This window comes from Colossoma macropomum, unplaced genomic scaffold (genome assembly GCF_904425465.1).
Source record: "Colossoma macropomum unplaced genomic scaffold, Colossoma_macropomum, whole genome shotgun sequence".
NCBI lineage: Eukaryota > Metazoa > Chordata > Actinopteri > Characiformes > Serrasalmidae > Colossoma > Colossoma macropomum.
The window spans coordinates 3,063,308-3,081,163 of record NW_023494793.1 but is presented as its reverse complement, the minus strand read 5'-3'; the positions used below and the strand labels follow the sequence as shown (position 1 = coordinate 3,081,163).

Here is a 17,856-nt window from a genome sequence, read left to right as displayed (position 1 = left end):
GAGAGAGAGAGAGAGAGAGAGAGAGAAAAGAGAGAGGCTGAAAAAGTGAGGAGGAGAGGGGTGGGGGAGAGGAGAGGAGCAAAAGGGGAGCACAAACTCCTCCTCTACTGCCCTGGGTCAGTATACACACACACACACACATACACACACACACACACATACACACACACACACACACACACACACACACGCACGCGCGCGCACGCCTCAGCATCATAACGACATATGGACCCTAATCAATTTAGCCCAAATATGGGGAGCTGAACCAACAACTGATTAAATTTTCTGTGCTGGTTCCCCCACCCATTCACCTAAACTTAAAGGGGAACTCCACTGACCTTCCAAAATTTCCTGCATAGAGTGATTCAGAGTGGTTTGGTGTGAAATGGTTCAGACGTCTTTACAGTGGTGGTCATAGGAACCAGGGGTCGCCATAACTACAACACAGATATAGACATTTTATTTACTATCCAGAACCACCAGTGAACCTACACGAGTCTTCTGAGTTTATATGGAATGTCGATGATGGAAAATAGTGGAAAATCTGAAATAATAAGTTTTCTTTGGGGACTATTTTGCCTCACAGCGCCCTGCATGTATCCCTCCACCATGAATGGAGTTTAAGTTCTCTAAACGATCATAAAACAGTGTCTCAGTCATCAGGCAGTGAATTCATAACCATTTCATGTAGTAACTTTCTGTGAGGGAGCTTTTAGAGGTGGACGTCTGGTTCCTATCACCACCACTGTGAACAGTTCTGACTCGGTAAGTTTCTCTAGAACGGAGCGTTTCACACCAAACCACTCTGAACCACTCTGAACCACTCTGTTTACATCTTAACCAGTTGTTTATGCCGAAATTTAAATAAATGGTGGAGTTCCCCTTTAGGCTGATCAAATTCAGGACTTTAGAGCTAGTTTAGGCCTTTGAAGCTCATTTCTGCCACTTCAGGAAAACATCTCTGGCCACAGCCACCTTTATTATCATGTATTATTTATCATTTATGACTTATTTATTGTTTATCATGTATTATTTATTCGTTATTAGTGCTTTAATACCTAAACGACATTAATAACATTGTCCTAATCGGCTCTGGACATACGGTGTCAACAAAGCTGGAAGAATGAGAACTACTGTACAGATATTACTTCATTAGTGTTTTACTCTCTCTCTCTCTCTCTCTCTCTTCTCTCTCTCTCTCTTTCTCTCTCTCTCTCTCACACACACACATATACACACACTTTCTCTCTGTCTTTCTCACTTTTCTCCCTCTCTTGCTCTTTCTCTCTCTCTTTTCACTCTTCTCATGCGAACAGTTTCTTTCTGTCTTTCTTTCCTCTCTCTCTTTCTCTGTCTCTTCTTTCTTGTCTCTCCTTTTTTCTCTCTTTCTTTTCTCTTTCTCTCTCTTCTTTTTTATTTTCCCTCGCACTTTTTCTTTTGTCTCTCTTTTGTCTTCTTCTTCTGGTTCTTCTTCTTCTCTCTCTCTCTCTCTCTCTCTCTTTGTCTCTCTCTCTCTCTCTCTCTCTCTCTCTCTCTACCTCCTTTTTCTCTCTCCCTCTCTTCTCTCTCTTTTTCTCTCTATCTCTTTACCACTTCTTTCTCTCTCCCCACCTCCTCTCTCTCTGTATCTTTTTCTTCTCTCTTCTCTTTCTCTCACTTTCTCTTTCTTTCTGTCTTTCTCACTTGTTTTCTTATTTTCCTTCGCACTTTCTCTTTTGTTTCTCTTTTGTCATTTCTTTTGCTCTGTCCTCTCTCTCTCTCCCTCTCCCTCCATCTTTTTCCCTTTCTCTTCCCTCTCTCTCTTACTTTCTTTTTCTTTGTCTTTCTCACTTTTCTCAATCTTGTGCTTTCTTTCTCCCCACTCTTTTTTCTCTCACATTTTGTTTATCTTTCTTTCCTCTTTTTTCTCCCTTCTTCTCTTTCTTTTCTATTTCTCTTTTTTCTCTTCTTTTTTCCTTATTTCCTCTCTCTTTTTTGTTGTGTTCTTCTCTCTCTCTTTGTCTACCTCTTCTCATTCTCTCTCCCTCTCTCTTTCTCTCTCTCTCTCTATCTCTTCTCCCTCTCTCTCTTTCTTTTGCCCTCTCTCTCTTTCTTTCTCTCTCTCTCTTTCACTCTGTATGTCTTTTCTCTTTTTTCTCTCTCCCCCCCCTCCCTCCCTCTCTCTTTCTCTCTCTGTCACCTGTTGAGTGAACTCGTTCAGTAAGGTCTGAGTTCACTCTTGACCGGCTCTTCAGAGTCAGCATGTGTTCAGGCCGCTGTAACGACTAAAACGGACAAACATGGATATGAACGAGTCGCTGCGTTATGAGAGGCAGGCTGTGTGTTTGAGGTCTGTTAGAAGGAAAGTGTGCAGTGCATTACAGTGTGTTTCCCAACTCCACTGGCTTTCTCAGATAACTCTTGTGCGCACTGTCATAATTATAAACACCAGGCAAAAAACCCTGTTATAAAAGGCCTGTTATTAACACTTTATAGACAACTACAGAATTATTCAACCTTAAATCTACATCCTGCATCTGTGGCATCAGTCGACCACACAGACAACACGCTCAGCTCCTCCCCCTGTAGACTCAAACCAAACTTACAGTAGAAATCAATGGGCAGATGATGAGGCAGCTGCTCACTGACTTCTGTTATAAATGAGTTTCGTGTCAACAGATCAGGTTGAGAAACTCTGTAATGAATCATTTCTAGTAAATAGTGAATAGTTCATAGTAGATACTGAATCATTTAGAGTAGATACTGAACAATTCATAGTAGATACTAAGTCATTTAAAGTAGATATTGAATCATTTATAGTAAATAGTGAATAATTCATAATAGATACTGAATCATTTAAAGTAGACACTGAATCATTTTGAGTAGATACTGAACAATTCATAGTAGATACTGAATAATTCATGACAGATATTGAATCATTTATAATAGGTGCTGAATAATTCATAGTAGATGCTGAATCATTTAAATTAGATATTGAATAATTCATAGTAGATGCTGAATCATTTAAATTAGATATTAAATAATTCATAGTAGATACTGAATCAATTAAATTAGATATTGAATAATTCATAGTAGATACTGAATCATTTAAATTAGATATTGAATATTTCATAGTAGATACTGAATAATTTATGACAGATATTGAATCATTTATAATAGGTGCTGAATAATTCATAGTAGATACTGAATTATTTATAGTTAATACTGAATAATTTACAGTGCATATTGAATCATTTCATAGTAGATACAGAATAATTTATGACAGATATTGAATCATTTATAATAGGTGCTGAATAATTCATAGTAGATACTGAATCATTTATAATAGGTGCTGAATAATTCATAGTAGATACTGAATCATTTATAATAGGTGCTGAATAATTCATAGTAGATACTAAATCATTTATAGTTAATACTTAATAATTTACAGTACATATTGAATCATTTATAGTAGGCGCTGAATTATTTATAGTGGATATTGAATAATTCATTGTAGACACTGAATAATTTATAGTAGATACTCAATAATTAACTATAACTATAACACAACTATACACAGCTGAAACTATAACTATATCCATTTACTATATACAGTGTTTTCTTTTGATTCGCTCGTTAGCGAAGCTGCCGAGTGTCCAACAGAGAAATCAATAGAGATTTTGCTGTCCTTATGGCCGGTTAGTGAGCCGGACTGTGCTGCCCCGTGGCTCTCTCGGACTGGACGGCCCTTCTGGAGATTTAGCTGTTCTAATAGGATTGTAGGTAAGCGGGGCTAGCTGAATTTATGTGCTTAATTCGCCTGCTCCCTCTCAGGCCACTCGGCCTGTCCGACACTTTACTCTTAAAGGAGCCCTGCGGGACCAGTCAGCCTGACCTCTCCTGCTGCGTCTGTATAGCAGCGTCCAGTATTATGGAAGATAAGCTGGACATGAAGCAACTGACTTCATTTATAATAGAGTCAACAGGGTTTCTATTGTTTTATGAGGAAAAATGTGCTTTAAAAAGTTGGAATAAGTTTATTTATGCAAATGTGAAGGCTTTAGGAGTTGGTCCACTCAGTGTAAGAGTCAGGTTGGGTTTATTTTGGGTTAGCATGGAGTGAGTGATGTTAATTATTCCCAAGTATTATAAGTGTAAACATCCACTTAATGCATGTTATAAAAAGTATGTGTATCAACATTTGCTGTTTATATCCACAATCTGGGGATAAATACACAATATTACATACAAAAACACTTAAAAAGAATAATAAAGTAGACAGTGAATCATTTATAATAATCAGTGAATCATTCCATAGTAGATACTGAATAGTTTATATTAGTTATTGAATAATTCATAGTAGATACTGAATTATTCATAGTAGATAATTAATCATTTAAATTAGATATTGAATGATTCATAGTGGATACTGAATCATTGACATGAAGCAACTGACTTCATTTATAATAGTCAACAGGGTTTCTATTGCTTTATAAGGAAAAATGTGCTTTAAAAAGTTGGAATAAGTTTATTTATGCAAATGTGAAGGCTTTAGGAGTTGGTGCACTCAGTGTAAGAGTCAGGTTGGGCTTATTGTGGGTTAGCATGGAGTGAGTGATGTTAATTATGCCCAAGTTATTAGTTCGAATAATGTAAATACAGTTATTATGGGCATTAGAAGTGTAAACGTCCACTTATTGCATGTTATAAAAAGTATGTGTACCAACATTTGCTGTTTATATCCATAATCTGGGGATAAATACTCAATATTAAACACAAAAACACAACGTAATCAACCTATACTATAATATTTACCCATTATAATTTGAAATATAGAGCCATTATATCACAATACAGTGCATTTCTGTACAGGATTGTATGTGTCTGTCGCTGTGTGAGTGTAGAAGTGCTGCATATGATGAAACGGTGCTGTGAAATGTGCTGAAATGTGCGGATGAACGTGCTGTTGTTGTGCGCTAATGAGTCGTATGTGACTCCTGTGCTATGTGTGAATTTTGCTGTGTTTTTTTTACCCGTTTCAGTCTCGCTCTGCTCGAAAGCTTTTAGTCAGCGTGTTTGCTGCTTACAGGCTCAGTCTTAAGCATTTAATTAGTGCCAGCCTTAGCTAATCTCTCCACACTCACTCACATCTCAACATGTGACCCCCTCACCGCCCCGCTGACGGATTACCCACAATCCCCTCAGCGCTCCGCCACATGGCGGTGCACAGAGGACGACTTGTGCTCCGGTCTACCTGCGCTGACCACTGCCAGAGGTTTTAGGACACCTGCTAACTTTGTAAAAGTGTTTTAATGCAAATCATATTGAAGCCAAGGCAGGTTAATTTAGATATCGACAAGAACTAAAACACAATTAACCACTGCATCTGTGTAGTGTGTGAGTTATAAGAGTAGGTACTTAAGTTATCAGTACAAAAATAAGATTTAAGTGTAATATTTAAGTTATATACAAAATAAGTGTAAGTATATATAAGTGTAATATACAGGTCATAAGTGTAGCGGCTTAAGTCATAGATGTATTATGCAAATTAAAAGTGTAGTTAAGTAATATATACATGTAACATATAATTTATAAGTGTTATGTTTCTAAGTGTAATATGCAGTTTATAAGTGTAGTGACTTGAGTTATAAGTGAAACATAAATTCTAAGTGCAACATGTAAGTTGTAAGAGCAGCTTAGGTTATAAGTGTAAAATATATGTTATAAGTGCAGCTATTTAAGTTATAAATGTAGTTATGTCAGTTATTAAAGTGTAATATGCAAGTTTTGTGTAGTAGATTAAGTCATAAGTGTAGTTAAGTGATTTATAAATGTAATATATAAGTTATAAATGCAGCTTCTTAGTTCATAAGTGTAATATGCTAGTTAAAAGTGTACCATATACATAATAAGTGCAATACATATGGTACAAGTAGTTATATAAGTTATAAATGTACTTATACTTACTCAGTTATAAGCGTGATATATAGGTTAAAAAAACAATATGTAAGTTAAACGTGTATTATGTCAGTTATAAGTGTAAGATGTAAGTTATAAGTGTAGTTAAGTCATTTATGAATGTAATATATAAACTATAAGTGTAGCTACTTAGTTTATCATTGCAATGTGGTAGTCATTAGTGTAATATATAGGTTATAAAAGCAATATGTAAGTTAAAAGTGTATTTATATCGGGTATAGGTGTAATATATATGTTATAAGTACAGCCATATAAGTTATAAATGTAGTTATGTCAGTTATTAAAGTGTAATATGCAAGTTTTGTGTAGTGGATTAAGTCATAAGTGTAGTTAAGTAATTTATAAATGTAATATATGGGTTATAAATGTAGCCACTAAGTTCATAACTTTAATATGCTAGTTATAAGTATACATAATAAGTGCAATACGTATGGTACAAGTGTATTTATATAAATTATAAATGTAGTTATGTCAGTTATAAGTGTGATATATAGGTTATAAAAGCAATATGTAAGTTAAACGTGTGTTTATATCAGGTAGAAGTGTGATATACGTTTAGATGCAGTCATGCGAGTTGATAACGTGTTAATTGAGCTCCTCACAGAGAAGCTTCACTGAGTTAAACCTCAGTTTGATGAAAAATCGGATTCCTCCAATCTTGAAAGCGTCTCAGCATTTAAACTCACAGTGGAAATTAGACTTTACTCAGAAAATCAATCAACCAAACTTTTAACAGGCAGAATTCGGTTCATACAGCAGCTCCACTGAGCACAATCAGAGAGAGAGAGAGACGAGAGAGAGAGAGAGAGCAGAAAAATGAAAAGAGATGTTCAATTTCTGCATGCATGATCAATAAGAGAGAGGAGAGAGAGAGAGAGAGAGAGAGAGAGAGAGGATACAAAGGAAGAGAGAGAAAGAAAAAATGGGGGAATGAATAAGAGACCAACTAGGGAGAAAAAAGGAACTAAGTAAGGAAAAAGAAAGGGAGAGAAAGAGAGGGAGAAATGAAAGTAAGCAAAGGGCAAAAGAGAAAGAAAGAAAGAAAGAAAGAAAGAAAGAAAGAAAGAAAGAAAGAAAGGAGACTGAAAAGACAGACAAGAAAAGAAAAAGACAGGAGAGAAAGAAAAATAGTGAGAGAGAGTGAGAGAGAGAGAGACAGAGAGAAAGACAGAGAGAGAAAGAGAGAGAGAAAGAAAGAAAGAGAGAAAGAGAGATAGAAAGAAAGAGAACGAGAGAGAGAGAAAGAGAGAGAGAGACAGAGGGAGAAAGAAAGAGAGAGAAAGAGAGAGAGAAAGAGAGAGAGAGAGACAGAGAGAGAGAGAGAGAGAAAGAGAGAGAGAGGGAAAGAAAGAGAGAGAGAGAGAAATAAAGAGAGAGAGAGAAAGAGAGAAAGAAAGAGAGAGACAGAGAAAGAGAGAGAGAGAGGGAGAGAAAGAGAGAGAGAGAAAGAAAGAGAGAGAGAGACAGAGAGAGAGAGAGAGAAAGAAAGAGAGAGAGAGAGAGAGAGGGAGAGAAAGAAAGAGAGAGAGAGACAGAGAGAGAGAGAGAGAGGGAGAGAGAGAGAGAGTGAATGTGTAAATCTGAGTTCAGACTGTGAGTGAAAGTTTGAGTAAACAGGCGTTTTAGTGCGCAGCGGCGCTGTTACTGTGTTGTGTAACTGTATTCTGTCTCCCTCTGCTGGAGGAACTGAGGAACTGCAGCATGTTTTTCGCGCTGGCGCCTCTCCTGCTGTTGTTGTGGCAGTGGAACACAGTGAGAGTGAACTGAGGCCTGGAGAGCAGCGCCTACACGGGTAGCGCTCTGCTGTGATGTTTACTTTCTTTACATTGTTTTGTTTACAAAATGTATGTGTAAACATGACGCTAGACATTAAATGGGGTGTTTACAAAGCATCATTAGTAACATTTACAACATAACTCTTCTTATTACTTTCATTTCAGCAGTAAATTATCCCATAAACACCAAACAAACAAACTTTTGCACTATTGCAGCGACGCCCACAACCTTAAAATACAAGATTCTTCAAGGGTTCTTTAGTAAAAGCAATGGTTCTAATGTAGAACCATAACTTCTACATAGAACCATTTCATGCTTAAATGGTTCTTTGCATGGTGAAATCGTTCTAATAAACCAAAAATGGTTCTTCTATCACAGGTTTGACACCGTAATGATAAAAGAACCCTTTTTGGTGCTGCATAGAACCTTTTAAAAAAAAAAGTTCTATATAATAGTTCTATAAAGAACCACGTACAACACATTATATATATAACCGTTTAGGCATGCAAATGATTCTATAAGGAACTCATGGTTCTAAACAGAACCATCTCATGCTTCTTCAGTGGTTCTTTGCATGGGAAAACGGTTCTTTTGAAAACGGTTCTACATAGCACATCACCAGAAAGGGCTCTTCTGTTACAAGCTTGGCATTGTAATGATAGAAGAACCCTTCTTGGTGCTACACAGAACCATTTTCAAAAAAGGTTCCATACAGAACCATATACAACACATTCTCTATCGTTCTGAAGAACCATTTCACCATGCAAAGAACCATTTAAGCACGCGAATGACTCTATATAGAACTCACGGTTCTTTCGCATGGCGAAATGGTTCTACATAGCACTTCACAAAAAAGGGTTCTTCTGTTGTGAGCTTGACGTGGTAACAATAGAAGAAACTTTTTATTGCTATATAGAACCATTAAAAAAAAAAGGTTCTATATAGAACCATATACAACACATTCTCACATATCAATCTGAAGGACCGTGCCGCCATGCATAGAACCATTCAAGCATGCAATTGGTTCTATTTAGAACTCATTTCCTTCACTAAACCCTTAAAGAGTCTCTGACGTATTAATTTAGGCTTGTTTACTGTTTAATATGAGATTTATAGAATTGTGTATTTATGAAGGTAATTAATTCTGTAATTCGGGCCAGTTGGGTCCGGTGTGGCCTTCGGGCCACATTATGCAGACTGGTGGTCACCTGGGGGGCTTCAGCTGAATCTGAGGATAAAGCCCACTCACATTAACCCATTGTGCTTCCCACAGTGATAAACGATGCCTTTCACAGGTTAATGACCGCACTGGACGCCCATTGTTCACGGATAATGGGCCACATTGAGGAAGAGGAGACAGCAGGAGGCGGAACCTTCTGGAAAGAGCTCAGATTCACTCAGCAGGCTTATTCACAGACTGCAGCTCCCTCTGACGCCGACGTTCCACACGCAGAACCTCTGGAGAAACGTCAGCTCAGCAACTGAAGGCTCATTCACTGAGTCTCTGATTTTTACTGTAGATTTTATCTTTAGGCCAAAATTTAAAAAACTGCTACATCTAAACTCTCAAAAAAGACGGTTCTTCAAGGGTTCTTTAGTACCGATAATGGTACTATTTGGAGCCATGAGTTCCATATAGAACAATGTCATGCTTAAATGGTTCTTTGTGTGGTGAAATAGCACCAAAAAGGGTTCTTCTACACTCTTATAAAAGATGCTTCAAGGGCTCTTTAGTTAAGAAATTGGTTCTATATAGAACTGTTTACACTCAAAGAACGCTTTGCATCATGAAAAGGTTTTTTAGATGGATGGAAAATGTGCTGTAGATGGTTCTACATAGAACCTTTTTTTTAAAAATGGTTCTATATAGCACCTAAAAGGGTTCTTTTATTGTTATGGTGTCAAGCTTGTAGCAACATGAGAATGATGAAGATGTTAAAAGCAGGCGTGTTTGTTTACCCTCTGCAGAATTCTAGACTGTGATTGGGTCGTCGCTTCCAAACCAAACTTTCTGAAAAAACCAGTGAAGCTCAGAATGTTTAACTAGTTTTAGAGATGTTATAAATGAAGAGACGATCTGTGGTTAAAATATAAATAGTAGAGCTCATAACACTCAACATGGTGTCTGTTTGCAGAAAAAGCCCCGCCCCTCAATAAAAAGAACCAATCAGCTTGCTGGTCACGCCGCTCTAAAGAAACCAGTAGATTATCTACAAACCACTTTGCAGATTTACAATTTCAATAAAAACCCCACACAGATCATATGAAAAAACTTCATATGAAGAATCAGTACAGAACATCTAAGAACCAATAAGATCTTGTAAAAACTAATATAGATGATTTAGAAACCAGTATAGATCATCTAAAAACCAATATAGATGATCTGGAAACCAGTATAGATCATCTAAAAACCAATATAGATGATCTGGAAACCAGTATAGATCATCTAAAAAACGATATAGACGATCTAGAAACCAGTATAGATCATCTAAAAACCAATATAGACGATCTAGAAACCAGTACAGATCATCTAAAAAACAATATAGATCATACAGAAGTATAGATCCTCTCAAAATAAGTACAAATAATAAAAAAACCCTGGTATAATCTAAAGGCTAATCTAAAATAGTAGAGCTCATAACACTCAACATGGTGTCAGTTTGCAGAAAAAGCCCCGCCCCTCAATAAAAAGAATCAATCAGCTTACTGGTCACGAAAAGTTAAAATAGTTTCTAATCTCTCGCCCAGAACTTTCCTTTAGTTTTAGACAGTAGTTTAGTTTGTATTTCACTAAAAAAACAAAGAAATCTCACCTGTATGTTTCCTTTTTTCTACAGTAAATGGGTTTGGGGCAGCAGAAGGCGGGCATTACTGATAGAGAGTGCTGATTGATTGACGAGCGGAGCAGCTCATTGGCTGTTCGCTCAATGACATCATGCATGTATATGAGGCACCGTTTTAAACTCCTATAACTCGAGTTTAAAGCTCTTAAAAATATAACAGCAGTGTTAAAATGTTTTATGCTGTTCTGTGTTCAGGAAATGATTGTATTATTTTACATTTAAAATGTTTCAGCATTTATAAACTATGATTTTGCTCAAATGCTCTATATCAACCCAAACATTTTGGACTTGCGCCGGAGCGCCCTCTTGTGTTCGAGAAACCCGGAAGACATCGCAGAGGGGTTTTTGTGTGTTATTGAGCCAAACGCTACAAATTACTTAAGAGATTTTAGTCAGATTTTACTGATAATTTCAAATATGTTTTTAAATCGGTAATTAGACCTTCAGTTTTGAGTATTTTGGTCTCTACTGAGTGAACAGACTTTCCTATAACAGCCATAAATGATATAATTAATAAAATAAAATGTGTAGTGTCTTGTCCATGCATTCAAGGCATAAAATAAATATCATAAAATAGATCATATGGAGCGGATGCGGAGCAGGGGTTTCTCTAAGGTGTGAACGAGGAACGGAAAAAATAGAAAACCCGGAGCGGAGCTGGAGCGATTACGGAAACGCCTTTGAGCGAGAAGCAGAAAAGTCTGTTTAAATTTATATTTATTATGTTTCCACTATGCTTCAAAACCATAATACTCAATTTGCTGAGCTTCACGTTGCTCCATCTGTTAAATTAAACTGCTGATACAACTTCAAATAACTCTGCTAGCATGCTAGTTAGCATGCTAAAGGCTAAACAGGTAACAACAACAAAAAGAACCAGCGCTGCACTTCCGGTTTCTCCCATTAAGCACTGGGACAGGGACCGAATACGTGAAGTGAGCCGGATGATATTTAATCCTGTCAAATACGCTGCTTTAGTGGACGAACTGCCCCTAAAACACTCTTTACTTTTCACTCTATTATCCATTAATTTTATTTGTTTACTTTATTCTGATAATATTTCGCACTTTCACTACATCCTGCTGCGTTTATTTTTATTTAATTTCAATAATAATTTACATTTCCCACTTTATTCCTTTTATTTTTACTTTTTTAGTTAATATTTATATTTTTTCCCACAACACATTATATCTAGAACCATATACAACATCAATTTTGAAGACCCATTTTCCCATTCTATAAGGAACTCAAGGTTCTTAACAGAACCGTCTCATGCTTGAATGATTCACTGCATGGTAAAAATGGTTCTTTTGAAAACGGTTCTACATACCACATCAAGAGAAAGGGCTCTTCTGTTACAAGCCTGGCATCGTAATGATAGAAGAACCCTTCTTGGTGCTACACAGAACCATTTTCCAAAAAAGGTTCTATATAGAACCATACACAACACACTATAAATCAATTGTAAAGTACCATTTTACCAAACAAAGAGCGATTTAAGCATGCGAAGGGTTCTATATAGAACTCACGGTTCTAAATTAAAGCAGTTCTTTGCATGGCGAAATGGTTCTACATAGCACATCACAAAAAAGGGTTCTTCTGTTACAAGCTTGACATTGTAATGATAGAAGAAACTTGTTATTGCTACATAGAACCATTAAAAAAAAGGTTCTATACAGAACCATATACAACACATTTTCCATCAATCTGAGGGACCGTTTCGCCATGCATAGAACCATTGATTCTATTTAGAACTCACTTCCTTTACTAAACCCTTTAAGAATCTCTGACCTATTAATTTAGGCTTGTTTACAGTGTAATATGAGATTAATATAATCATGTATTTATGAAGGTAATTAATTGTGTAATTCGGTCCAGTTGGGTCCGGCGCGGCCTTCGAGTGCTTCATTTTACTTCATTCATTTTTTTTTTTACTTTTTTAGTTAATATTTTTATATTTTTTCCACAGTATTTCACTTTTTTTCTCTGGACTTTTATTCTGTATCCTGGTTGCCGCCTCTGTCTGTGTGTCGCTCTCCGCTCTCTCCGCCAGAGGGCGCCGAGGCCGCGCGGGTGTGTTTGGGGCGCAGAAGAAGAGGCAGGGCTGACCGCTGTGATTGTTTTGGAAGTGGAGATGTTAAATGAGCTCATATTTGACCCACCTGAGACCCAAAATGACCTCGACCTGGACCTCAGAGAGGGAGGAGGAGTTCGTGGCCATGATGGAGGCGAAGCCGGAGCTGTTCGACACCACGGAGATGAATTTCAGCAATAAAACCGTGAAGATGAACGCGTGGCTGGAGATGGCCGAACACTTCGGCCTCAGCGGTAAACAGAGATTTCCCTGTTTTACTCGTCGTTTCGGAACCACAGAGCGCAGAGCAGCTTTAATTAACACCGGTCAGAGCTCTGCAGACCCTCGGACTGCAATGAAACACACACAGAGACTCTTATTATCCTCTAACGCCGTCCAGGCTTCGCCCAGTAAAACCACAACAACACAGAGAGCCTTTAAAAACCCACTGACCCCACAAAACACAGAGACTCTGACCATCCGGAACCTCTGACTGACACCTTTACCCCCTCAAAGCGGCACAGTGTCTCTGAAGAAACCAGTAGATTATCTATAAACCACTGCAGATGATCTAAAACACCAATTTCAGTAAAAAACCCGTACAGATCATATGAAAAAACTTTGCGGATCGGCTGGGAATCAGTACAGAACATCTAAGAACCAATAAGATCATGGACGATTAGAAACCAGTATAGATCATCCAAAAACCAATATAGATGATCTAGAAACCAGCATAGATTGTCTAAAAACCAATATAGATGATCTAGAAACCAGTATAAATCATCTAAAAACCAATATAGACAATCTAGAAACCGATATAGACGATCTAGAAACCAGTATAGATAATCTAAAAACCAATATAGACGATCTAGGAACCAGTAAAGATCATCTAAAAACCGATATAGATGATCTAGAAACCAGTACAGATAATCTAAAAACCAATATAGATCATCTAGAAACCAGTATAGATCATCGAAAAACCAATATAGATCATACAGAAATAAGTATAGATCCTCTCGAAATAAGTAAAAATAATAAAAAACCCTGATATAATCTAAAAGCCAATATACCCCTACAAACCAGTGCAGACCATCTAAAAAGCAACATAGATCCTCAACACACCAGTACAGATTATCTGAAAACTGATTTGACCCTCTGGAAACCAGTAGAGATCATCTAAAAGCAATATAGATCCTCAAGACACCAGTACAGGTCGTCTAAAAGGCAACATAGATCCTCTAGAAATCAATATAGATACTGTAGAAAGCAGTAGGTTATCTAAAAACTGATGTCGATTCTCTGGAAACCAGTACAGATCATCTAAAAACAACAGTGACCCTTGAGAAACCAGTACAGACCAAAACCTGCCCATATTAGTTTGTACAGTATGTGCAGAAAGCCACAGTGAGATTATAGTGGTACATGGTGTGACTGTGATATGACTTGTGGTATAAGTTTGTGCTGGTGAACCAGTAATGTGACGTGGTTAGACTGGTCATATTGGCCAATATAAACAATAACAAACAGTCAGACCCTCTTTATGTTCCTGTTCCTCCTGCAGAGAAGGAGCTGCGGAAGAAGTGGGACTCGCTGAGGACGCAGTACAGCAGATACACTAAGATGTACGCCGCCGGCGGGACGGAGGGGCGTCTGTGTACGGCGAGGCAGCAGTGGATCCTCCAGCGCCTCAAATTCCTCGACCCACACATAAAGAGGAGATCGTCCTACTGCGCCGATCTGGACTATGAGGTGCGGAGTTAGTTCACGGGGCCAGTTACAGTGAAAAGCTGAATACAGAGCTGTTGCTGTACGGCTCCATTTTCCAGCTCCACCTGCACTGAACACGTTCAGGTTTTTCTGCACAGGTCACATTATTACTAATAATCAGGTCATTTTGGAGCTGAATCAGTTTTGTAAGTGCAGGTAAACACAGACCTGCACTACAGTAGCACTGCTGTAAGGCAGGGCTTCCCAAGTCCACCTAGCACACCTGATTAACTAGTTAGAATTCAAGAGGAAGGTGAATCTCCAGGCTCAGCGTAGGAGACCACTGTTCTAGAGTATGCTGGAGTGTTCTTAGCTGACCTTCTTAAGTAAGAGTCACCATAGGATGGATAAATTGTCCCATTAACCACTTTAACTGTAAAGGTCTGTATGTGGCTTCACAACTCAATTGCTCATTTTCATAACTACAGAACTTACACGTTAGTTTCATAATATAAACTGAATAATGAATAAATTATAGTAGTTTTCAAGTAATTTATAAACACTGAATATTGAACCGTAGATACAAAATAATTCATCGTAGATGCTGAATAATGGATCAGACACAGCAGTGCTGCTGGAGTTTTTAAACACCTCAGTGTCACTGCTGGACTGAGAATAGTCCACCAACCAAAAATATCCAGCCAACAGCGTCCTGGTGTCCACCACCCAAATAGTACCTGCTCTGTGAGGGTCCATGGGGGGTCCTGACCACTGAAGAACAGGGTAAAAGGGGGCTAACAAAGTATCAGAGAAACAGATGGACTACAGTCTGTAACTGTAGAACTACAAAGTGCACCTATATAGTAAGTGGAGCTGATAAAATGGACAAGGAGGTGGTCAGAATGTTGTGCCCGATCGGTGTATGTTATGCAATATATAGACTTAAATGGAAATTCTGACAAGGTCTTTTAGCGTAATTCAGTGGTTGAGATTTAAACAGAGTCAGAGAGTTTTTATATGGAATGTCGTTGGTGGTTGGGGACTATTTTGCCTCACGTTGCCCTGTCTGTATCCCTCCACTGTGAATGGACTTTAAGAATCCGTGTTCTTTTCCTCCAGGTGACGGTGGTTGAGAACAGCTGTGATGAGTTGAGTCCGGCACAGGTCGACGTTGAGCTCGAGGCGGACAGCCTGAGCGGCGCGCAGCACCATCAGGCCACGCACTCTGACGGAGAGCTCAGTCTGGACACGTTTAAACCCCAGCTGGCCAAAAGGTCGTTTCAGGACGACGAAAGGGTCAGTTCAGACTCGCCTCACTCGCGGGGCAGCAAGCGGCACTGCACCGGCGGCGAGAAAATAAACATTCTGAATGTTCCACCTGCACACGCTGCCAGAGAGTTCGAGGATGACGAAGAGTTGGAATCTGCGAGTTTGCGGAGAGTGGTGTGCAGCACGGTGGAGGACAGGAAGAGGGAAGACTGCTGGGACGTCTTCGGCAGGTACGTGGTGTCCTGCCTTAAAAGCCTGGAGTCGTCGCGGAGCCGAATCAAGGCCCAGAACGAACTGTGTGCAATCTTACAGAAACACATACAGGGAGACGAAGAGCGGGAGACGGCAGACACGCAGGAACAGCAAGCAGCGCCCGCAGGCTGCGCAGGCAGCAGCACCGTCAAAGTCAGCACACGCCCATGCCCGCACTGCGAGCCTCCGGCTGACCAGGACGACCTGGAGCCCTTCCTGAAGTCCATGTCCATCATCATGAAGCGGCTGCCGGAGAGCGTCCGAGCGGAGGTGAAGTTCAGAATCCACGAGCTGGTGCACAGAGCGGAGATGAAACACCTTTATGAACAGACTAACGCGCAGAACACGACGACGCCCAGCCAGGAGTCCACCTGGGAGAACGGACTCAACTACAATCTCATTTAACGCCTCTCCTGTTTGGCCAGACTTCTTTTTGTACATATTTTTTAAAATAAATTATATATATATTTAGTAGAACGCTGTGTGTCGTGATGTCAGCGCTCAAACATCTCAGCCACCTTTAAAAACAGCCTCGTAAAGAAAACGCGATTCAGGCAAAACCTGCTCTTAATAATAAGGAAGATACTTGAACGTGAAGCTGAGCGACGAAGATTAATACATAAATATATAAGATCAGCTCAGAGCTGCTTTATCATAAACTAAACATTTGCAAGGTTTTTCTACACGAACTACATTCACACTTTATTAGAAACACCTATCTACTGCTTCCACAGACTGGCCACTTTATTAGAAACACCCACGTTTTGCTTCCACTCACTGGCCACTTTATTAGAAACATCCACATTGTGCTTCCACTCACTGGCCACTATATTAGAAACACCAACCTTGTGCTTCCACAACTGGCCACTTTATTAGAAACACCCACCTTGCGCTTCCACTCACTGGCCACTTTATTAGAAACACCAACCTTGTGCTTCCACTCACTGGCCACTTTATTAGAAACATCCACCTTGTGCTTCCACTCACTGGCCACTTTATTAGAAACGCCAACCTTGTGCTTAAACACACTGGCCACTTTATTAGGAACACCTAACCTTGTGCTTCTACCTTGCGGTTAAACACTGTAGCTCATCTGTAGTCCTTCATCAGTGGTCACTTGGAGAGTGCTGAGTTTAGGCACACTGGATGTAGTTCTATATTTTTGCCACAAGATGGAGACATTTGCACACTAATATGATAGAGAGCTACTGAAGCTGACAAGTGTTAGTATGCAATAATACAATAATAATAACCACACGACAGCATTTGCAGATCTTTTTTATTTTTACCTTCAGTAATTCAACACAAACTCTTATTCAGAGTGACTTAGAAAAAATGCATTTCACATCAAACCACTCTGATTTTTATTTATTTGTACAGTTTAACCATTTAATTATGCAGAAATTTGAAAAATCAGTGGAGTTCCCTTTTAACACCAGGCCTTTAGAGCCCTGTTAACACTGCACTTTACATGAACACTGTGATATCTCGTATTTCTTTGAATAAGCGGAACGTTTTTGTTCTCCTGCTGTTCAGATGAAGGAGATGAACGAGCCTGTGGTGTTAAATGGAGCTCCACCGCTGGGCTTAAGGAGATATTTGTGCAATAGACCATTAAAGACCTATAATTTATGACCAAAGGTGGCCATCACGTAGCGTAAATATGAGAAATAGTGATTTATTGTCTTCTTCTTTTTATTCTAATGAGCTTTTCAGCTCATCAGACTGTCCTAATGGCATCTGTTTCTGCAGGAGGCCTTAATCAGCCTCAGATTTACAGTGATAACCTACTGTTTAGTGCAATGCTGTCAGAGATGCTCCAGTAAAAGCATTGTTCTCAGGGTAAAAGTGAGTAGTTTGTAGAACTGCAGTGGAACATCTGCATCCAGCATCTCGCAGCACAGAAACCAGGAGGCTGAAACTGGCTTCTCATTTCAATTCTACGTTCCACCTTAAATGGGGTGCCAGAATGTAACT

General features: G+C 38.9%; 1 protein-coding gene across 1 annotated transcript; it reads left to right on the top strand.

Moving 5' to 3' along the window:
* The first annotated feature begins 12,654 nt into the window (after positions 1–12,654).
* Positions 12,655–16,306, top strand: LOC118813068. Its single transcript, XM_036578211.1, has 3 exons — positions 12,655–12,905; positions 14,213–14,400; positions 15,478–16,306. Exons 1-3 carry the CDS (start codon positions 12,719–12,721, stop codon positions 16,282–16,284), a joined length of 1,182 nt encoding a protein of 393 aa, XP_036434104.1. The 5' UTR covers positions 12,655–12,718; the 3' UTR covers positions 16,285–16,306.
* The last annotated feature ends 1,550 nt before the right edge of the window (positions 16,307–17,856 follow it).

Excerpts from the sequence above, each read along its gene's own strand:
- LOC118813068 (XM_036578211.1), top strand. The coding sequence starts at position 12,719 with ATGAGCTCATATTTGACCCACCTGAGACCCAAAATGACCTCGACCTGG. Across the intron at positions 12,906-14,212 it reads CGAACACTTCGGCCTCAGCG|AGAAGGAGCTGCGGAAGAAG; the intron begins GTAAACAGAGAT and ends TTCCTCCTGCAG. Across the intron at positions 14,401-15,477 it reads GCGCCGATCTGGACTATGAG|GTGACGGTGGTTGAGAACAG; the intron begins GTGCGGAGTTAG and ends CTTTTCCTCCAG.